This window comes from Brachionichthys hirsutus, chromosome 8 (assembly GCF_040956055.1).
Source record: "Brachionichthys hirsutus isolate HB-005 chromosome 8, CSIRO-AGI_Bhir_v1, whole genome shotgun sequence".
NCBI classification, from domain to species: Eukaryota; Metazoa; Chordata; class Actinopteri; order Lophiiformes; family Brachionichthyidae; genus Brachionichthys; species Brachionichthys hirsutus.
The window spans coordinates 14,898,588-14,919,457 of NC_090904.1; the positions used below are offsets into that span (position 1 = coordinate 14,898,588).

Here is a 20,870-nt window from a genome sequence, read left to right on the forward strand (position 1 = left end):
CCTGCTCCCTGTTGACCCTTAACCACCTGCAGCAGTACTGAAACTTTTCTCAGTAAAATTCTAATCCAAGTGCTCTGCTCTGGCAAGCTGCTGCCTTTGTCAGGTTCATTTATAGACATGCAGAATGGACAGCCGCCTGCATGTCCAGAGGGTTCTAGGACTGCCCACTCATTTCTTTTCATTAAGGCCGACTGATTGGGAGCCTTAGATGACAGCTCCATTTGTCTCTCTACTCGTCTTTCCTCTTTTTGACCAACTCTCATTCATTTGGGTATCATTCCATTTTAAGCCTTTACAGAAAATAACAAAACTGCTACAAAGAGAGCTGAAAAGTGATTATTTCATAGATAAAAGTCCATAGCTAATAAAAGGCTGCAAAAACGAAGATTATGGTGGCAAATCGACCTCAGACAAAATAAAAGAAAATAAGATAAGGTGTAGGCCACCGTTTGGGCGCCATGTTTTTAGCATATGTTTGTTCCGATGTGGTAGCTATGTCTTTTTACCTAGATAATTCCACCCATCTATTTTTAGGGCGTTTTAAACTCCCTAGAAACCATGGCAACCAGCATTATATTGAAAATCTATCATCATCGTCAAAGCCAGCAGCATGTGTGAGACCCGGTTGTGTGACTGTACATAGAAATGAACATGTGAGGGAGAGCACTCGATATCTTAGCCGGACTTAAAGACATCATCTGAGAACGACTAGCATTGTGCGTCGCAGCTAATGCACTGGCTATGGTGACAAAGTGTGCAGCAACGGGCAGCTTAAAGAGGCTTTAAATATAGTAAGACTGACACATGGAAGATGGGAACAGGAGGGAACGAGATGGATCAACACTGACAGCGTCATCGAAGTCTCAAGGATGAGCAGATAATACACAAGATGGATGGATAAGAGAGAAGTAAAGGATATAATATTGGATGCAGACCATTTCAAATGACATTTAAAATGAGCTATTTCAAATGTACAAATTCAGATCTTAAATACTCTAACATTTACATGACTTTTTTATGTTTGAATTTGGAATAGGGCACTCGTCAGAAGTTTTAAAGGTCAACCTTGAAAATCCAACTATCATCAAAAGAAGAGTGCAGACTACTCTTCAAAAGTGGGATTTCATCTGTTAGATTAGCCCAATAAAGAAAGTTCAGTCAGACAACATGTCAGGCACGAAATGTTTTAAATCTAGATTGCTTCCTTCCAAAGAGAGCAACAATGTGAAAATTCAAAAAGCAATAACACGTAGAATTGAATAGACATTTCAGACAGACAGAATTGTTGGCCAAACCTTTTAGCACAAGAATAAGTTCAGAGACGTAAAGCAGTCAAAGGTGTGTGTAATGACGTGTCAAGTCTCGTTGACAACAAGTCGTGTTTGTACTGTAAAGCACGAGGAGGGTTTCTACCCAACAGTTTTTCTGCACATTTTTATTTGTGAATGAAATATTGTATATTGGTTTGGCTGTAATGGAAAGGTTCCTCTTCCCTTGCATGCCTTCTTACGGGCATCTCATTTCCTCACCCGGGCTGCAGATACTTGAGCCCATTCCTAGACTCTCACACTGAATAAATCACAATGAGCCCTCTTTTTCCAAAACGGTTTAACGACATCCAACTGGAGGAATTTGAGCCACATTCATTACTTTACATTTTATTTTGCTGATTTTATCAAAATTCCATCAAACCGAGTGCTGTATTTTGCATATTAACTTTACTACTTTCCAAAAGGATTACTTTATCTCAGTTTTTTTACTATTAGAAAATCGTTTATCTTATCAGAAGATATTTTACAAAAAAATACAAAATATTTTGTGAATAATGCCATGTATCATAGCAGAGCTGGAGCAGAATACGAATGTGCCTAAATATGTATTCAAAACAAGAAAACTGATGCACGCATAATGAAACCTACACTCCTGTTCCCTGCTACACACACTGGCCAGGGTAACCTTACACGATGCCTACAAAGAACTGACCACATACTGCTATTCCTAAAGAGCACATCCCACTGGCAGATGGATGTTTGGAACCAGTTTAAAATGACTGATTGCTATTATTATGAGCCTTTGGCTTGTTTTTATCGACCACTTAAACTGCCAAATTCTCCAGTTGTTTGTTTTGTGCCTTTCATCTCCTGTGAAGCCCTATCAGGAGGTTTTGTCACAATATAAAATGTGCAAATTGCCCCATTCGTTACTGTTTTGATGGAGAAATAAGGAAAAATAAGCACTTTATAGATAAGCATAGGGTCTGAACTCTATTTGTGAGAGGATCAGCAGAAAGCAGAATGAATTTCAGGGCTGAATGCCAAACATGATTTTAATTCCCTAATAACAGTGTAATCTTCCTATCAGAAAGTTCCAAAACATGCCTGGTGCTCAATAAGCATGTCTCATTGATTTATAGTCCTTTTAAGTGTCAAACGAACAGACAGTTAACTGATTTTCTATGAGAAATTATAGGATTATTCATCTCTGAACCCCTTTGTTTCACTGTCACCGTCATGCTCCCTCCAGGTCCGCCTAATTAACTGCCGTCCCCCTGCCTTTGAATTAAAACTAGATTTGTTAAAGGGATGAGCGCTGCTCCCTCGGACTCTGGCCAAGTGTGTTCCTTAAAAGCAGAGAGCCGGGAGTGATAAAGGAAAAGTAAGAACGGAATTGCCACACATAAACTACACCTTCACACAATTATCATAACTACGCATCCACACCCACAGCCGTTGTGTGTGACACTCATGTACCTTGGCTTGCTGGACACAGGCTATGTACTGTTTGGCCAGGCTGGAGCAGTGCAGCGACTGCTGGGGATGTTCTCTGTAGCACTGGAGAACCTTGGCCTGCAGATCAGTACACAGAGGCGCTGTCTGCCGAGATCTGCACAGGAACAAAGGTCAGAGAAGAGGGTCACTGATAATCCCACAGGACTAACACCTCAGCTCCCTTCTTCACAATTATCACCTTGAATTTAGTGTTCAAGGTGCGATGACTATTCAAAAGAGTTTGTTTTGTCTCGTAACAGAAGAGCTGCAATAAGTTTTAAAGGTTTTGATAGAATTACTGCATGAAAATGTATAAAAAGAGATTTATTAATACTTTGCACAAATTGAGTTCACACTGAGTTCTTGTTGAAATTTTCTTGCCTTGCTTTTATATTTGTATATTTTGTGCAATGACATGAGTGAAGGAAAAAAAAAACTAAATTATTAAATTCTGAAAGGCAATTACTGAATTAATTGAGCTCCCAAAGGCTGAGAAACATTTTCCACAAAACAATGAATGCTTTACTTACAAACAATAAGTTACGAGTGCCTTGAAATTAGGTTTACCTGAAACCACAGTCACAGCAGTGAAAGCTGCATCGAGTTTTGTGACTTATTGAGCACAGAAGAGGAAAACCTTTTGAGATTTTTGAGGTTTGCTTTAGCTGGAGCAGCTGATATAAGCTCAAGGTGAAGGCTGTGGAGGGATGAATGGTGTTCTGACAAAGCCGTTTGGGGGAACCTTACTTACACCGTTCATGTGCGGAGAAGAAAACAGTCATTTCGCACCCGAATACAAAAATACACAACACATAAAGATAGCGAATGCTAATCCTACATCAGGGTAATCCTTGATTGCTCTATTGCATGGATACATTTACCTGCTGCTGTGACAGAACTCATAACTAGAATGACTTGAATAAGGTGACGTGCACACACAATCACAGAAGCAAACACAAAGACACAACTTACGCACATGAAATGGATGCCCCCACTAATGGAGACACAGAATTTGTGCTGATGTGGACGAACCATAGTGGTTCTCTGGGTGAAGAGACTATACCGCCACCCTGGCACCCATTCCAGATGTAGCGGTATCGTCCTCATCTGAAAATGGTGTAGACAATTTAGCAATACACACTAGCAACCCTGGAATGCACATCGTCTATAGGGTAACACAAAACTCGAGGTACTCGTCCTTGCAGGCAGGGCACTCAATTAGGAGACGCGTGGCTTCATGCGGCATGAGATGTGACTATTTATATTGAAAAGCTGACCGCCTTTACAATCACGTATGTGCTCATTCATCTCATCCCTCAAAGCATTTACAAATGCATTCTTCATATATGAATGAGCTCAGAAGGTGCAGCCTTCACCGCCAAATACACACAGCAAATGTGTGTGCCCGTGTGTGAACCGTGCTTTCTAAATGCATTGCACATGTGTGTGCATGAGATACAGGGTACACCGAAGATATTTCCCTGCACTCGTAAGCGTATTGTGTAGTGTGAGGGTGTGTGTCTGCGTATGCCTCGTGTGCAGTGAAGGGTGGAGAAACAGGATTAAATAAATAACAGGCAGAGAGAATATTCATGAAAGGAGAAGTGAATACATCCGCAGAGAAAGAGAGAGACAGAGAAGGTGACAGCGATGTATTAAATGAGAAATAATGTTGCAGCTCGCATGGATAAACAGTAACCCATGGCAACTGTCTTAATCTGCATTTTATTTGCGGCACTTTTAGGATGACGGCTAAACATTAGCGCTCGTTGGCCAATACAATTCATTTGAAACACTAAAAAGGTAGATAGTAATAAAACGGTCGCATTAAAGCAAGTGAATACACGCATACAATTTGTTGGCTTGATTTTTTTTTTATAAAATAGTAAGTAACCTCTTGATCCAGAGTATAGTAGCATTTGCGTTAAATTGAAAGTAAACTATTTTTATTGTTACGCTGAGAATAAAATCAAAACCATCTTCCAAGAGTTACAGTTAGAAGATTAAAATTACATGACTGATGAGGATGCTGGATTTTCACCGACAGCCAGTCAGCATTCTGAATTACTCCCGAGGAGAAGGAAATAACAGCAGCGATAGGTAATAATCAAAGGTCAAGAAAATAAACGAAGAACTTTCTACAATTCAAAATGCGAAACTTTCTGATAGCTGGAGTGTTTTAGTAATGGAATCTGAGGCAGAAAATTGCCTCTGCTAATTTGGACCAACTGCCTTGTTTGACTCAAATTAGAGGTGAGCTCTTAATAGAAAAACATTAGCCGCTCCAGCTAATTTGATTGCTAACTTTTGCAAGGAGAAGAAGAAGCAAAACACTCCAATTGCTTTCTGCCTGGGAAGTTTTGCATAAAATAGCACGCAGCGTTGAGCGAGAGAGACTGGGCCCAAATCGTTAAAGTTTCTAATTATTTTTCGTCTCACCTTGGTAGTGTGTGGCTTTAATGAGGAAAGCTCCAATTCTGCTCAAATGCAAAGCACGACTTTGGGGAATCGAGTAATAGGATAGCATTTTATTACTCTCAGTGTTTCAAAGTTGGTGCTGCTTGCGACATGATGACAACGATTTCGGCTCCAAAGCAGCAGCCGTGGTATCAAACATTTCCCTATCAATATTCCACCGAGTGGAGGAGCAGAGAAGAGAGGATCAAATATGTCACGGCTGGGGTTAGAACAAAATCATCGACAGATCGTGCATCTCAGAGTACCTTTGTAAAGCACTTATGATACTTTAATGAGGATTCACAATGTCATATTTCAAATGGAAGACATTCTTAATTACATAAAATTAAAACTTCAATGCAATGAAGTCTTTGAGATTCTTTCTGGAAAATAACATAACTCAGTAACAATCAAATATTCTGAAAAAAAAAGAAGGGGGGCAACCGCACACATCAAGAGACGATACAAAAGCTGTGAAATTGAACTGAATTCTGTCGAGCAGTTTTTGAGATGACAGACCATTCCCTCGGAATATGAACACAATTACACACGAAGCAATGAAACCTTTATCTCTGTAACTCCAGACAGACGAGCATTGCTCACAAATTGTCATCTTTGTTTCATGCTATACCTAGCTTCATTTTTTAAGAACTATAATCAGATGATTCCTTCTTTATTTGGAAAGATAAACCCACTCGCATAACAAAAAAAAACCCTCTAGCCTCTCCCTTCTAAAACTGTGCTCATATTATTGGGCTGTAACTTTTAATGCCATTTCCCCGTGGATACAGGATTGGAAAGGAACGATTCCACTGTGACTGTGAAATGAGCACAAGCAATCCACGCTGACTTCCTGCTCTGCTTTGTGCATCTCTGCCGCCACTAGTTAACAGTACTATTAGAAATTTAAAAGTAGCCCAGTGTCTTAGCATTTTGTAAGAAATGACTTGGCACTCGGAAGCTCTCTATTCATCACAATTGCTTAACAATCACCTTCATTAGTAAAAGGATTCCAAATGTTACCTCACAAGAGTAAATATGAAAACCTTTACTAGCTTTGAGCAGATAGAAGTGTGAGACAATCATTTTTACTACTTTTGTCTGATACACGACAAAATCAATATATGAGAATGTACACAAAGAGATAAGAATGTACGGAGTGTTTCATATAAACAGGTTGCATACCTGAACAAGATAAGGGGATATGTGAACATGTGTTTGTGAGCTACTTCTCGTAGCTGATAACTCCTCCATCAGGAGGCCGTGTGATTGGACGACTTGCTCGAGTCATGGGTGATGCAGGGTGGGACACACTCTTTGGACCGTTTTATGTTCTCATCTGATAATCTTTTAATCATCACAATTTCAATACCAGTTTGTAAAACGTAATGAAATACAGTACTACACGAGAACAGGAATGAAATACAGAGTTGTAACATTATTCTCTTATCATAGTTGGAACTGCATGGCACTACAACCCTCTGTGTGTTACGCTGCTCGGGTAAAGTCGTTATAGTGTGATTGGATTTCAAATATTGCCTGCCCTTTGTCTTTCCTTTGTGTTATCTCAATATATTGGGCACTTGTTCTTGTCCCCCTGCTAACCTACCACCTGTGTCGGTTTCTGTCTTGACAGAAAAGAGAGGCTCAAATAGAGCACAGACTATTGCACGAGGGGGGCGGCCAGTTAGCAGGTAGTAAAGGTACAAAAGAAGGAGCGCATGCATTTTGCACACACAGAAATGAGATGATAGTAAGGCTAATCTGTTCATTTAGGAAACAGATCCCAGACCTGCAGTAAACCAAAGGACCCAACAAAGAGCTAAAACCAGTTAAAGAAAAGCCTTGTAATTTTACAATAATGACAAATAATCAGATTATTCTACACACACAACTTTATTACATTAACACAATGTAGGAAATGCCTTGATTAAATGATGAAAATCGTTTTAATGCAGCTCATTTACGCTTGTGGATGAAATGCAGGCTTGTCATGGGAAATGGAACGGTAAATCGACTTGTATTCATATGCTGCTTTTCCAGTCTAATGATTCCTCAAAGTGCTTCACAACACCCATCTATATATCGTCTCTCATTATGACTACTACTGTGTTTCACAAATTGGACAAGCTAATCACATGCATGGAAAAATATATGTACACACACAAACAGAGAACAAAGTCAATATAAAAAAATAAAAACAACCCTCACTTTCTGTCTTTGCCGACACTTGAGGGGCTTCAAGCTTCACAAGGTTAAAAAGGAAAAGGAAAATATTCTGGGTCTCTTAGGTGAGGTGTTTTGGGTAGTGTTTGACACTAAGACAAGGCCCCGGCCCGAACCTCTCTAAGAGGTTTACCAAATCATGTGTTCGGGCGACAGATGAACAATATCTGCACTTTTCTATCAGAAGTCCCAGGAAAAGCGGCTGAGGACAGCGAATAAAGTAGACAATGTTACCAAAGACAAATCCCTAGCAAATGAGACGACTGAAAGAAATTGTCTAAGAGCGCAGAGGCAGAACTGGAGCCAGATACAAAGACAGAATGTAAAGGCACACCATAGCTACCTAATATATTAGGCTGCAGTGCATTCCCCTGCTGCACCCCCTCCCTTCCGGTAGGTAAATAGAATAATTACTAGGTGGTCAGTGTAGTGTGAAATGACAGCATGACCACAGCACAATGAAATACTGCCCAAATGCTGAGTGAACATGACGGGCACATGGCTGCCTGAATACAGAGTGCTGCAAGTCTGACAGAGATAGAGAAAGGGGAAAAGTGTGTGTGTGTGTGTGTGTGTGTGTGTGTACTTAAAAACAGCGAATGACATTCTACATTGTAGAAGAGCAAAACACTCGTCTTTCTGCAAAATCGTGCAGAAAGGATCTTCTAACCTCTTCCATGCAGCTATGGACAACAGGAAATCCTCAATAATGTAATAACTGGGACAGAATTTGGGACTTAAATTGTGCGCTCTTTCAATGGAACTGGTGCAGGATGGCGCCACCGTTATACAGTAGATGAGGTCACTGCCCATTATGCAGTGCAAAACCCTAGACTGCACTGGATTCTGTTATTGCACTTAACGACCGAATGATAATATTTTCATTTGTGTGACGGTTTGAATGCTGGTGAGCGGGTGCCATGAGAGCAGCTAGGAAAACCTTTTAAAAATAGAAAATGAAGAAAAATAAAGTAACGAATGCTGCAAAACTGCAATCTGACACTGGCATTGACGTTCAGTTATTTTGTACCTTGTTATGAAATAAATGTGCTCATATGTTAAGGAAGCTGGAGAGTTTAGAATTCTATTGTTCCTCTTGGCTGAATTCACCTTGACAAATCTGGACCCACAAATCTGTTCATTTATTAATTTAATTCTTGAGGGTAGGAAAGGGTGGAAAAACAAAAGTTTTAAGTCTCAATGAAAATAAAAAGATGAAGAATGACGATATGAAAATAAGAGCTCGGTATTAGTTGACTAATTGGTTTTGAATTCTCAAAGGAAATGGAAAAGTGGCCTTTTTGTCTAATTTGAAATGGTCACTCTCCTTCCAACCATGAAAAGTAAAAGTAAATCAGAGTTGATGTGTATTATTAACTGAACTGACTTTTGAATCCATAAATGGGGTTTTCAATGTTAGAATGTACGGTAATACTATTTCCTGACCTCATTCTGGATCAGATCCAGAAGACATTTTGCATGATAGTGAACATCGGACCCCTTTAAGACTCTGATTTTTGGCGAGTGAATTGAATGCATACTTTACGAGATACGTTTGTTTGTTTAAAGCCTTCATTATAAGTAAATGGCTAAATCCAGATTTTGTTTTTGTATCAAAACTGGTATCTCAAAATTTAATGGAAGCCAAGTTAGACCAACACCCATCTTCAGATATATTTTTTCTTTCCCCATCAAGATCCATCCAGCAGTTTTTCCATAATCCTGCTAACGAACAGACAAACACTGTCAACAACACAACCTCCTTGGCAGAGCTAATGATATGATTAAGTTTATAATGAACAGAGAAAGGTCATGATGTTAATGTCAAAGAGTCACACAGTGGCTAATCAACCCCATACAGTAAAATAATTGACTCATCTATATTCTACTATGAAACACAAATGCCATCTTCAGTACAGGGGGGGCCGTTGACTTACGACCTATGCGACTAGCGACAGTTTGACTTTACGACTGCACTCGTCTGTTGTTTATTTTGTCTGTTTACGACATACCGGAGAGCGAGCGAATCGAATGTACGACAGTTTCTGCGGTCTCACCCATGATGTCTAACAAGAGCAAACTGTCTCTTCCCACTCCTCATTTACAGAATCATGACGCAGCATGATTGGGACAAATACCAGGTAACAATTTCTTGTGATATTAATATGAAGTGATAATAAATCTTTGTCCAGAATCACCAATTTATATGTGAAAATCAGCGTGACTATCAGGCAGCTGCAGGAAGCACGGATTCACATCAACAGTCGTCAACCTCGCGTTTCTGCCCATATCCGTCTGGTCGTTGATCCGTCGACATCCTGCACACCATAGCTATTTGTCTCATTGAGATCATTTTCTAATTTGTCTCGCTACACCTGCCTTAAAATTAGATATGCAGAATTATCCTAGACACCTCAACCAAATGCAAGTGTGTGAATTTCACAAACTGCCTGGTGTAAGCAAGACTGTAACCTGCTCATTCTTCAGAAAATGGTGTTGCAAAGGTAATTCACAGTAATTACCGGATGCGAGCCTCGGCTTTAGTAGCTGCCTGGTTGTATTGTTTAGCCGCCTCATGGTAGTTGTCAAGGTTCTGAAAGCAAAAAAGACAAAAGTGAGAATCAATTTTTGGGGAATTTGAAAGCTCTGCATGTTCCACTTCACTTTGCTTTGATTATAGATTGAGCTACTCAACCTTGTTCTGTGTTGAATGATTTGACAACTTGTTTCCAGGCTTCAACTCTTTCAGTTTTTATATCACTTTAAACACAACACAAAATCAAGTGTATTTACATGAATGCAAGCTCTTTCAGCTAAGCGGTCAGTTAGAAATGAATATCAAAGCTATGGTAATGAAAAATAGAAAAAGGAAAAGCTAACAAGGCAAAGACACAGAATGATTTGACCGCTATATTCTGACCAATAACTAACCAAACATTCTTCATTGATGAGCACAGGATACGATCCATCCATTTGCTTGTAGATGAGACAATTGCAATCGTCTCGTCAAATTATTACAAATTATTTTGAAATTGGTAGATTTTTACAAAACTGATGGAGGGAATGCAAAAGCACAACAGGAGGGTGGAGTCCAAATCTATATTTTAATGTCAAAAATATCGATTTCACAAAACCAGATGATCAGTCCAAACAGGGTCAGGCAAAGACACAGAATCCAGAAATCATGCAGAACCAGTACACAGTAGTCAAAAACAGGAAACCTGAATGCTGGAAAGTAAGATTAATGCTAACAATCTGGAAGAGAACTGAGGGCTGAGCAGAGTATCTGTAGAATAGAGACTGATTGGGACATAGGTAGGAGGTGACTGAGGAAACACAGGTGAAGTAAATGAAACTAGATTGAGTGCAGGGAGGTGGAGAAGCTTCTGAAAACACAGGAGATGCAGAAAACTGGGAACAAATTAAAATAAACTTAATTGCCAGGGTTTGTGCCCTAGCTAATCAGTATATTTGGTGTGGCTATTATTTTAATGTATAGTATGACAAAATTGCAAAAGCATTTTATAACTGCTTGAAAGTTTGTCTTTTTGGTGGTGGGAGGAAAACGGAGAACCCGGACAGAACCCACGCCGACACTGGAAGAGCATACAAATCCGCATTCCGAAAGGAGTCAAACCAGGAAGAGTCTTGTTGTAAGGAAACAGCGCTACCCACTGTGCCGCCCTAGCACAGGATATATTTTAAATATTTTACTTGAAAATATGTGTAATAATCATAAAATTAAGTTGCAGCCAATCATTTTTTATTCAAAAATAGCCCAAATTTAACCCCCCGCCAGTGATTCTTCTCACAAAGTACAAGCCAGAGCCAGAGGTAACCGCCTTACTGAAAACGTGTTTAAAATAATCATCAGTTTTGATTGTTTGTTTATTGTTTGACAGAAACAAATGATCTATAAACTTAAGTAAAACTAAATTCATGTTATTCAGTAAGTGTAATAAAAATAAACAGGTTCAGGTACAAGTGGATGGGGTCAATATTGAAAGAGTGTATCAAAATAAGTTTCTTGGGGTAATTATTGATGATGAAATAACCTGGAAGTTTCATATAAAACATGTACAAAGCAAACTATCAAGAAGCATTTCAGTTCTGAGCAAAGTAAAACATATTCTGGACCACAAATCACTCCACATTCTTTATTGTTCATTTATTTTACCATATTTAAATTACTGTGCAGAGGTTTGGGGCAATACATACAAATGTACAACACAATCACTAACTAAACTGCAAAAAAGAGCTATAAGAATAATTCACAATTCCGGTTATATAGCACACACAAATTCATTATTCTTACAATCAAAACTATTAAAATTCACTGACCTGGTTCATTTTCAAACAGTACAAATCATGTACAAAGCTATAAACAATCAACTTCCGGGAAATATTTAAAAATTATTCTGTACTAGAGTTGTGGGTTATAATCTGAGGGGTGAGCACTACTTCAAACATCAGCGGGCACGTACAACATTAAAAGGTTTTTGTGTTTCTGTTTGTGGAGTGAGGTTGTGGAACGGGTTGGGTGCGGAGCTCAAGCAGTGTCCAAGCATGACCCAGTTTAAAAAGCGGTACAAACAAATGGTTTTCATGAAATACAGTGAGGGAGAAGGGCTTTAACGATCGGGGTTTTGTTTTTTTATGAATGATTTATGAATTAGTTATTTACACTTTCTATCTCTATTTTTTGTAAATATATTTGTTTGTTTACTTTATTTTCTATCTTGTGTATGTAACGGGTTAATTTTCTAATTATTTTCTAGTAAAATATTAAATAAAATAATAATAATAATAATAATAATTGCGTAAAATATGTTTATTTACAATTTCAATTTTCTATTTATTTTGGAAATTTATTGAATGTATGTATGTTAGAGGAATGGTTTGTTGAGTAGTGGAGAGGGGGTAGGTTTAAATAAGCTAATGCTTCATCCTACTCCTTTTCGGACATGCTGTTTGTATTGTTACCCTCGCCGAAGAGGAGGCGAGGGTATTGCAATTGGGTGCGTTTGTCTGTCTGTTTGTCTGTTTGTCTGTTTGTCTGTCCGAGCACATAAGTCAAAAACTAGTAACCCAATCGACTTGAAAATTTTACACAAGCAAGGTTCTGTCCGTGGCTCGGTCCTCCCCGAGAATGGCGTTGATCCGGATCTGGATCCAGATTCTAGAATTATTTTTACATCTGGAATTGTGCCTGTGCTGTAAACTGTCACTTTAAGAGGGAGGGACACGAATGGCATGATGGGCAAAAGAGTCCAGAAGGAGTCTTGTAGTACGTTCCGGAGCAGCAAGCTAGAGCAGGTTTGGCCCCTCTGATCCGGAAGCCCTGTTTACTGTCTCACAAGATCCAATAGTCTTTTGGAGGCGGGGTCTGCAATCTCTGATTGTCTTTCTTGTTATTGTTGTTTTGACTGTTATTGTTAGTTTGACTATTATCATTGTTTTCGGTTTGTTTTTTTTATATTTGTCTTTTTAAATTGCATGTTTGAAATAAAGCAATCAATCAATGGAGAAAGTAGAGTCTCTGTTGCCATCATCTTGCACACATTCACTGCAGTAATCATCATTTTAAACCAATAAATACAGTGATAACGCTTTAACTTAATAATTCCCTTTAGTCCCTATTGATTGGATGGGAGAGGCAAATAATTGAAGTGACTAAGCAGGAAAAGAAATGGGATCAAACACAAAACCTCATCTCCACCCTCTGCATCTCATCTCATCTCATCTCTAGTGGCCTCTTGTCATTTTCATACCTCATTATTTCATGCTGATTTGTAGACATGCCTCTTTTCATCTGGATGTCTGCTGTTGGAAAAGACACAAGTAATGTCTCAGGCATCTTCCTGAGTCTTATCTGTTTGCGTTCACTGCAGCAAGAAGCAAGGAGGAGAGACTTTACCCTGCCACGATCAGTGTAGCTGTATCTGCGCTGTCAATTTTTATTTCGCCAAACATGAAAATTGTTGCTGCTGAATGCAGAATTTGCTCATTTAAGAGTTGTTATTGCCTCTTATTGCCATGTCTATGGCTATGGGACAGGAGGATAACATTCCGACTTTTAATTGCATCCCAAAAAAGCCCCAATTAGCTTGATTAGCTGGGTAAAAAAAAGACTTCATACAACACCCATTTGGCTGACTGAAAGCAATCAGAAATGTGGGCAGGAATTCAGAGGTCTGCATCCAACAACGTGAAGCAGAATATAAACTACCGGTAAATGTATCCAACCATACTGTACCCATTCCTTGACTTTGTTGTTCAATATTTTGTTGTTGAAGGATGGCATTTCCACAACTTGAATTTCACCTCCAAAAAGGTCAAATATACTTCATCACAACATTTTGTACCTTGAAATGTAAAAAGAAAACAAAAGAATCTACTGAACATTGACCAAGGGCAATTTAATTAGACAAATCCCTGGATTCATGGACATTTAAGATACAGAAAGACTTACATGCTGCTGGGAGAGAGTTAGTATTTTGACTGACTCCTAGGGAATATGAGGTAAGACGTTAACCACATATTAGCGACTCCAACTTTAGGTTGGGGTCAAGGGTCAAGTGGGTACACTTCGCAGAAGCAAGCTGAACTGAAACTTTAAAGTCTCTCGTTGCCTTTTGGAATATCCCGTGTTTGAGCCAAAATAAAAAAAGGCTTCAGAGAAGCTTAAACCGGTGTGTGCCTGAGATTATGCAGGACATAGAGAGCAGGGCCCCAGCAAAGCAAGCAGCAAGCAGAGGGTTTAACGTTAAACTTCTTACTGATGACTGCTCTGTCCTACAGGACAGTAGCTGATACCAAAACAGTACTGAACATTTTTAACATTCAAAGCCTCTGTTTGGTTTTTTTAAGAACTGAGATTTTCATTCTCTCCCTCTACCTGTCAATGCATGTCCTGTACTGCCAATGCGTGCTGCTACCTGAACCTTCAGTCCCTCAACATCCACCTCCAAGTTCCAATTTGTGATTGTTAAAAATTAATTATGGGCCATCTGACTGTAGTGTATTTCTTGATTTCATTATTTGACAAAGATGGACATAAATGAAGGTAACCCAATCGAACCAACGAAAAACACTCTCCTCTTCTTCCTTTGTTCCTGAGTTATGGCAGTGAGTAATGAACAGGAAAGTCTTTTTAAGGAATATTATTAATGCCAGAGTGAAGTTGAACTTTGATCTTTTTGATGTAAAATGTTGTTAATGATCATTTTATTCTTTTAACATTTGCGTCGAATTCTTTCACAGTTAGAAACTTAGCATATAAATTATTGGAGGATTGCCAAAAATGTACTTTGTGAGGTTCCAGTGATCTTGACTTTTGACTACCAGAGCCTCATCAGTTCTTCTTGATGTTTCAGGCAATTATTCAGATGCCATTCCTGCAGAGGGTTGTGGCAGGAATGGCATCCGACCCCTGATGGGACAAGCCGAAAGAGGAGGAAGGATATTGCTTGATATTGATATTATCCTGCTTCCGTGGCGATTAAAAAGAAATTGGGTAGTTTGACGACAATGGAAACAGAAGTTACTGAAACGACTATCATGTGTCTAATCACTAGCGCAAGCACATGGACAACAAGAATAACAGTGGGTCAGTGGAGGTGTGGAAATTGATGCAGCTTATCCAGTCAACATGTTGGGGGGGCACAAGGCTGAGAGATGTTTTGGGGCTGGTCGACATGTGTTTTTTTGTGTCTGCCCCGGCTCTGTTCTCATGAAACCAGAGAAGTGGCAGCGCTATCGCTGGCACACACACGCCACGCTCTTCCCAGTGATTTGTACCCATGGTGATGAAAGTCCTATGGGGAGTGGCAGGAAGGGGAGGGGGGGTGATAACCCTCAAACGGAGGGGGGGGAAGCCAGGTTTTGGGGGTTGTTGGAAAGACTCATGGAGGGGATTAGTGTGGGAGCATTTGTGCTGCGTCTGTAAGCTTGCATACGTGAAGGTGTGTGACTAAATCTGTAGTTGGATGTGAATGGTGGCGTTGGGAAGATCCCTGAATGCACTCTCGTCTGAACACCCTCCAGTCGCTGTGGATTCAGATGGGCTGATGTCAGGAGGGTTTGTTTCACGCTCCGTGCCTGGACAAAGGCAGATTAATCATTAATTTTTTCAAGTGTAGGTGGGGGATTATAAGAGGTGAATTTTAAACTGAGACTTGTTTACAGAGTCACAGGCTGTGCAGCCACAAGGAGACAGCTAATACTCCACCTGTAAACTGGGGAGAGATTAGAGAGGGATCCACAAATAAATGAGAAACAGAGAGCGGAATGAGAGAAGTAGAGGATTTACTGCGTGCTCTTTGGGGTCAGGGGGGTTTAGTCTTGGAATGTCTTTGAGCATATGATCCTGAACATGTGGGGAAGAGGGGAAAGATAACATTGAGCAGGGGATTGGCCACAATTATTTCTTCATTTTCAATTATTTCTCCTGAAGTCGCACCACAGTAACTAGGCTAATAGATTTTTAAGCAATATCACATTTCAAAATTGGGCAAGATTGATCTGTCAAATTTACAGGGACATTCTAAAGGTTTCATTGATGACAGGCGATAGTATCATGAACGGGTATGAAAGCATCATCTCTGAAAGGTCATTCTCAAGTGAAGATGGATTAAGACTCACCACGTTGTGAAAATATGAATAGGGGAATAGTCCCTCGGGCCTCCCGCCTGAAGTCTGTAGATTCCGCAGACCACCTGACTGACTTTGCCCTGCCTACGCACATCTTTTGACTTTTGTTTGTACATGAGGACAAAGGGGAAATCTGGGAGCAGAAAGGGGAAGGGTTTCTATTCAAGGTTTGGTGTTTCAGTTTCAAAGTTTTTCCATTTATTTTTAAACTTCTCTCCTAATATGTCATGGTTTGCTTGTCACTTCCTGTTTTTACTTTCTTCCTGCCCTTTGTCCCAATTTTGTCCCAATCTTTTCCCAAGTCGTCATTTATTTCAGCCCAATTGCTATTTTCCAAAGGTATAAGAGAGGAACAGTAAGGAAAATAGGCAAGTTTAAAGAAAAATACTATATTGGGGGGCGAAAAAATGAAAGAAGGCCTGGATGAATGGAGGGCAAGATTGGAAAAGGAAGGAGAAAAAGAAGGAAAATGAACGCCAGCTTAGGATAAACTGTCTCTTTAATGCACAGTCAATACAGCTTCTTTATCGCTCGCTCTCAGCCCCCCCCCCCTCCCCTCTTCCGCACTCCCTCATCTACATGCAGGTCAGCCACAAGCAGGTGAGGCGATAGAAAAAGCAACTGCAGCAGTGAGTGGAGAGAGATAGAGTATCCTTCGCTCTTCTGCCAATCAGTCGCCTCCGTCAAGTCTCTTCCGTCATGCATGGCAGTGTGTGCTGCTTCCCGCCTGATGCAGGGGGGCCTTCCATTTAACTTGGCTATGTAAAAGGTTTTCTCAGAGGCCTAAAGGAGGCGAGTGCAGGGGACTAGATAAGGTGCCACATCTGCGTGATGGGCCATGCTGGATGAAGGGAGGGCTGGGAGAGGTTTGGAGGGAGAATCGAGTCCCAAACAATATATACTGAAAACTGGAGGGGGCGCTGTGGGTGACAGAGTGCGTGTGTGCGTCTACCTGAATCTTTTCAACCATTCATTGCCACAATGGGAATGCTAATTTGACTTCACTTTAATAAAAAACCGCACTGTCTTGCCTGTATCCTCTTCAATGCTTCATGCTTGTTCCTATTTTTGAAGTGTGCTTGTCATCTGTGGTTTTCTGATAGTGTCCTTCTTTTCTTTACTCCACATGCACTCAGAAATCATCCACTCTCCAGCCTCTTGTTCCTCCTTCAACCCTCTGTCCAGCGCTAAATGCATAAAGTAGGTTTTTTTCTTGCCCTAAATTCAAACACTAGCACAAACCTTGGCCCTCAAATCTTTTAACAAGTCAGAGTTTACTGAAGCAAACATTTATCAAACAACCGTTTCTTGTTGGCCTTTATGTGGAACAAAATATCAACAATGCATTAGTGCTCTGATGGAGCAAACAGGTCATAATTTCTTAAAAGCAGCCAACAAGCCACTTTTCTTTTTTCCAATAAGACCACAGTGCTGGTGAAAGGACACAGTACATTTGATTCAATGAATTTGGCTTTCTGTGAAACCTCTCCTGAGTGCTGTTCCATCAACAGAAAGTCGTGACTTTCCTCTGCCTGAAGAAACGTCCTATTAATTTACATTTACATTCTAACGCTAGGATGCGAGCTTCACATTTCCAAGACGGGGAAGAGTGTCTAATATCTTGACAAGATTAAATTCTTTAGGGAGACGGAGAAATATTTTGTGTCTAGATTCCTTGTGATATTCTTGTGTGTGACTAGTGTGACTTATTGTAAGAGAAGCCAACAGGATGTTTTGATTTCATTAGCGAGTTCTTCCGTTATACATATCAAACACATGCCGATATCTCATGCCCTAAACACACAAATAGAAAAATGGGAAACTGCGTACTGCCACATGGATTAATGTCAAAACACTAATCTCATGAGAACTACCCCACTGATGTCGTGAAAAAGTAAATTATGACAGAAATTTTAACAGCTTTCTTTTTCTGCTACACGTGTTTATTAAATCAGAAATGGCTCTTACTCTTTTCTCCAGTATTTCAAGTTGCTCCTTATAGAACCTGGACATGCTGGACAGTTCTTTCTCCTTTCTCTCCAGTCGTTTGGCCTGATAAAAAAAAAAGACATATTAGTACCAGAAAAGACCGTAAACAACATGTATAAATTTAAAATCGCACAGAATACGAAGGATGGTAGACAAATTACGACACTAATAGGACATGTGACAAATCTCTGAATCCAGATTTCACCGATGATGTGAATATGAATGAAATCCTAAACTGTCCTTCCTATTCCAGGGAAAGAAACCACTAAATAACAACGCTACGCAGGACATTAGAAAACGCTTCTGCCAAAGCTACGAGGCTTGATGGAAACCTACATTACTATGGAATCTACATCACATTTATATCGGGAGGTAAAAAACACAAAAGAAAGACTATTCAATGACCTATGCATGAAACGCAACGCAACTTACAAAACAGCTGCGGCAGCACGCGAGCAGCACAGCGATGGTGGACATGGCGCTGCTGGCATACGATGGAAAGAATCACTTTAATATGTGCACTGAGCCAAGCTCTGACAGGCATCAAGATTCCAGATTGGCTGACCGTAGCAGCAAGGGTACCGGGGACAACATTTAAAGTCACGGGGAAGACAAACTGTAAAATAGTGTTGCCAGTTCAGTTTGCACTCCGATATGCACATGATGCAATGGGGCTGTTAAAATAGATTCGCCATGAGGAAAGATTTGCTAGAAGCAGTAAAGGCTTTGCGTTGGGCCCAACTTTAAAACAGCACGGAGATTCACAGTATGTCAATTTTAGTGTATGCTGTCATAAAACGGAAAGGAATGGGACTCTTTTATTCCAAATGTGATTCTGTATACACCGACGGGAATGAAGAGTTATTGCAGAACCACCAAAAGAAAATACTGCAACACAAAGGCATCGTGACAGGAAATGTGCATTTTAAACAAAGGTACGCATTTTGAGACGCCAGCGGTGACTGGCCAGAACGACTGCATCCAGCTGCAGGTTCTAACTCCCTGAGCTACGAATGCATCCGTCTCTGGGATATTCTTCTTGATGCAAAAAATGTATAAAAAAAAAAAAAAATGACGAGGGCTTTTGTCTTTGAGTGTCAAAGACTGGTGTATTGCACAATAAAGTATTTAACAGCATACAATCCCATTTATTTTCATAAAATATGCCATATAAATCCTTTAAATTGATCGATGTAAACTAACATTGGGCATGCTTTGAAATATATTCAATGCGATGTCTTCCCTGATCTCTGCCGTTTTGCTCATGTGCCAGCAGTGGCATGTTTCTCTGACACCTCTACACAAACCATCATCACTTCCTCTTGCCGGATGGGTTGATTCTTCAAGTGATTGAAATACACAGCACCCTTGCTGGATAGTGATGGATGATTTGTTCAGGTGTCTTTCGATTTGAGAGTCAGAGTTATCTGATTCTGGAGTGTCTCTCCATGGCCTGCTAGCCTGTGTGCGCCTCACAAAACATTTGCGTGATGCATTCTGCTTCAATGACAAATAGAAACACAGTAAGCTATGTAGGTATTCATGTTGTTGATGGTGGGAGGTACATATTTTAATCTCTAGATTTCTATATTAGTACGTGTGCCTGCGTATTATAATGATTATTAAGTCAACACACGGTTTCTAATGAGTTAGGCAGTCCTACAGCAGTATGGACATGATATGGTACATGAGCACAGTGAAGCTGATTGGAGTGAGGCTGTGAAAGGCAGCAATGGGGCAGGGATTTATGCAGCATTAAAACTGTTACAAACCGCATTCTACCACGGTACGACTGTGACTGAGTGCTGTGCCCGAGTTGTGCATTCGTGAGTGTGATATAGATTAGAAGGAGCAACAATCTTTTCTGTAGATGATCTACAGATCTGTGCTCTTGGTTGATATGATGAATACAACACACACACACACACACACACACACACACGCACGCACGCACAAACATTCCATTTTTTGTAATCCAATCTAATCTTATCCTAACTTAACAGGCACATGTATCCCCAAAGACTATCTGCAAATCCCAATACTGTGCTCGCTGCACTTTTTCTTTCTACAGCAGCTGCTTGATGCTTAAGGGCTGTGTGTGTATGTGTGTAAAATCACCTCTGCTAGCAGCGCAGATGATGTGTAATTTTCTAGCTGAATACCTCCCAAAGTGTTGTTATGTGGAATGGTGGCGGCGGCACACTCACAGCCTCGCTTTAATGCACAATGAAAACATGACATTTCAATGGAGAGGAGGGAAAGAAAAAGAGAAGCGAGAATAAAGCAAAAGGCACCAGAAATGGCAGCTGCTTACCCAGGCATCCAAATCTGCTGGCTAGGGGAGAGAGAAGCGACAGACGTTAGTAAAATGGTAAAGAAAAGGCGTTGGTAAGAAACGGGGTTGGAAGTGATGGCAAAGGAAACAAAGGCAAGGAGGATAAAAAGTAAAGGAAGATGAAGTTAACGAGTGCAATAAGTAGGTGAAGTAAGAACAGCCAGTCAAAGAGCAATCGACGCCATAGTGTACAGACGGTGGGCTGAGGTCTTCTTGTTAGTTCTAAATATGTTAGTTTGTTTTGAATACCAGGACCTAAAACGGCCATAAACTCCTCACGCCAATTAATTTGTTTCTGTTCACCGATTTAAATTAAAAGCAGTTCTTTGGTTTTTAAAGGAGGAGAAGGGGAAGAAAAAAAATGGAGTAGAAGAAGAATCAAGAATTCCTGATCGCAGACACGGGAAGGTCCTGCAATAAAGAGTTCATACATGAAAAACAGG

At 40.1% G+C, this 20,870-nt stretch overlaps 1 protein-coding gene across 1 annotated transcript in view; it reads right to left on the reverse strand.

Moving 5' to 3' along the window:
• LOC137898592 (MICOS complex subunit mic25a-like) overlaps positions 1–20,870 on the reverse strand; it is a 40,493-nt gene that overhangs the window by 9,686 nt on the left and 9,937 nt on the right. The window contains exons 5-7 of the mRNA XM_068742638.1: positions 18,072–18,155; positions 9,974–10,044; positions 2,751–2,883 (exon numbers count right to left, since the gene is read on the reverse strand). Coding sequence (XP_068598739.1) covers positions 2,751–2,883; positions 9,974–10,044; positions 18,072–18,155 — 288 coding nt within the window. The remainder of the gene's footprint in view (positions 1–2,750; positions 2,884–9,973; positions 10,045–18,071; positions 18,156–20,870) is intronic.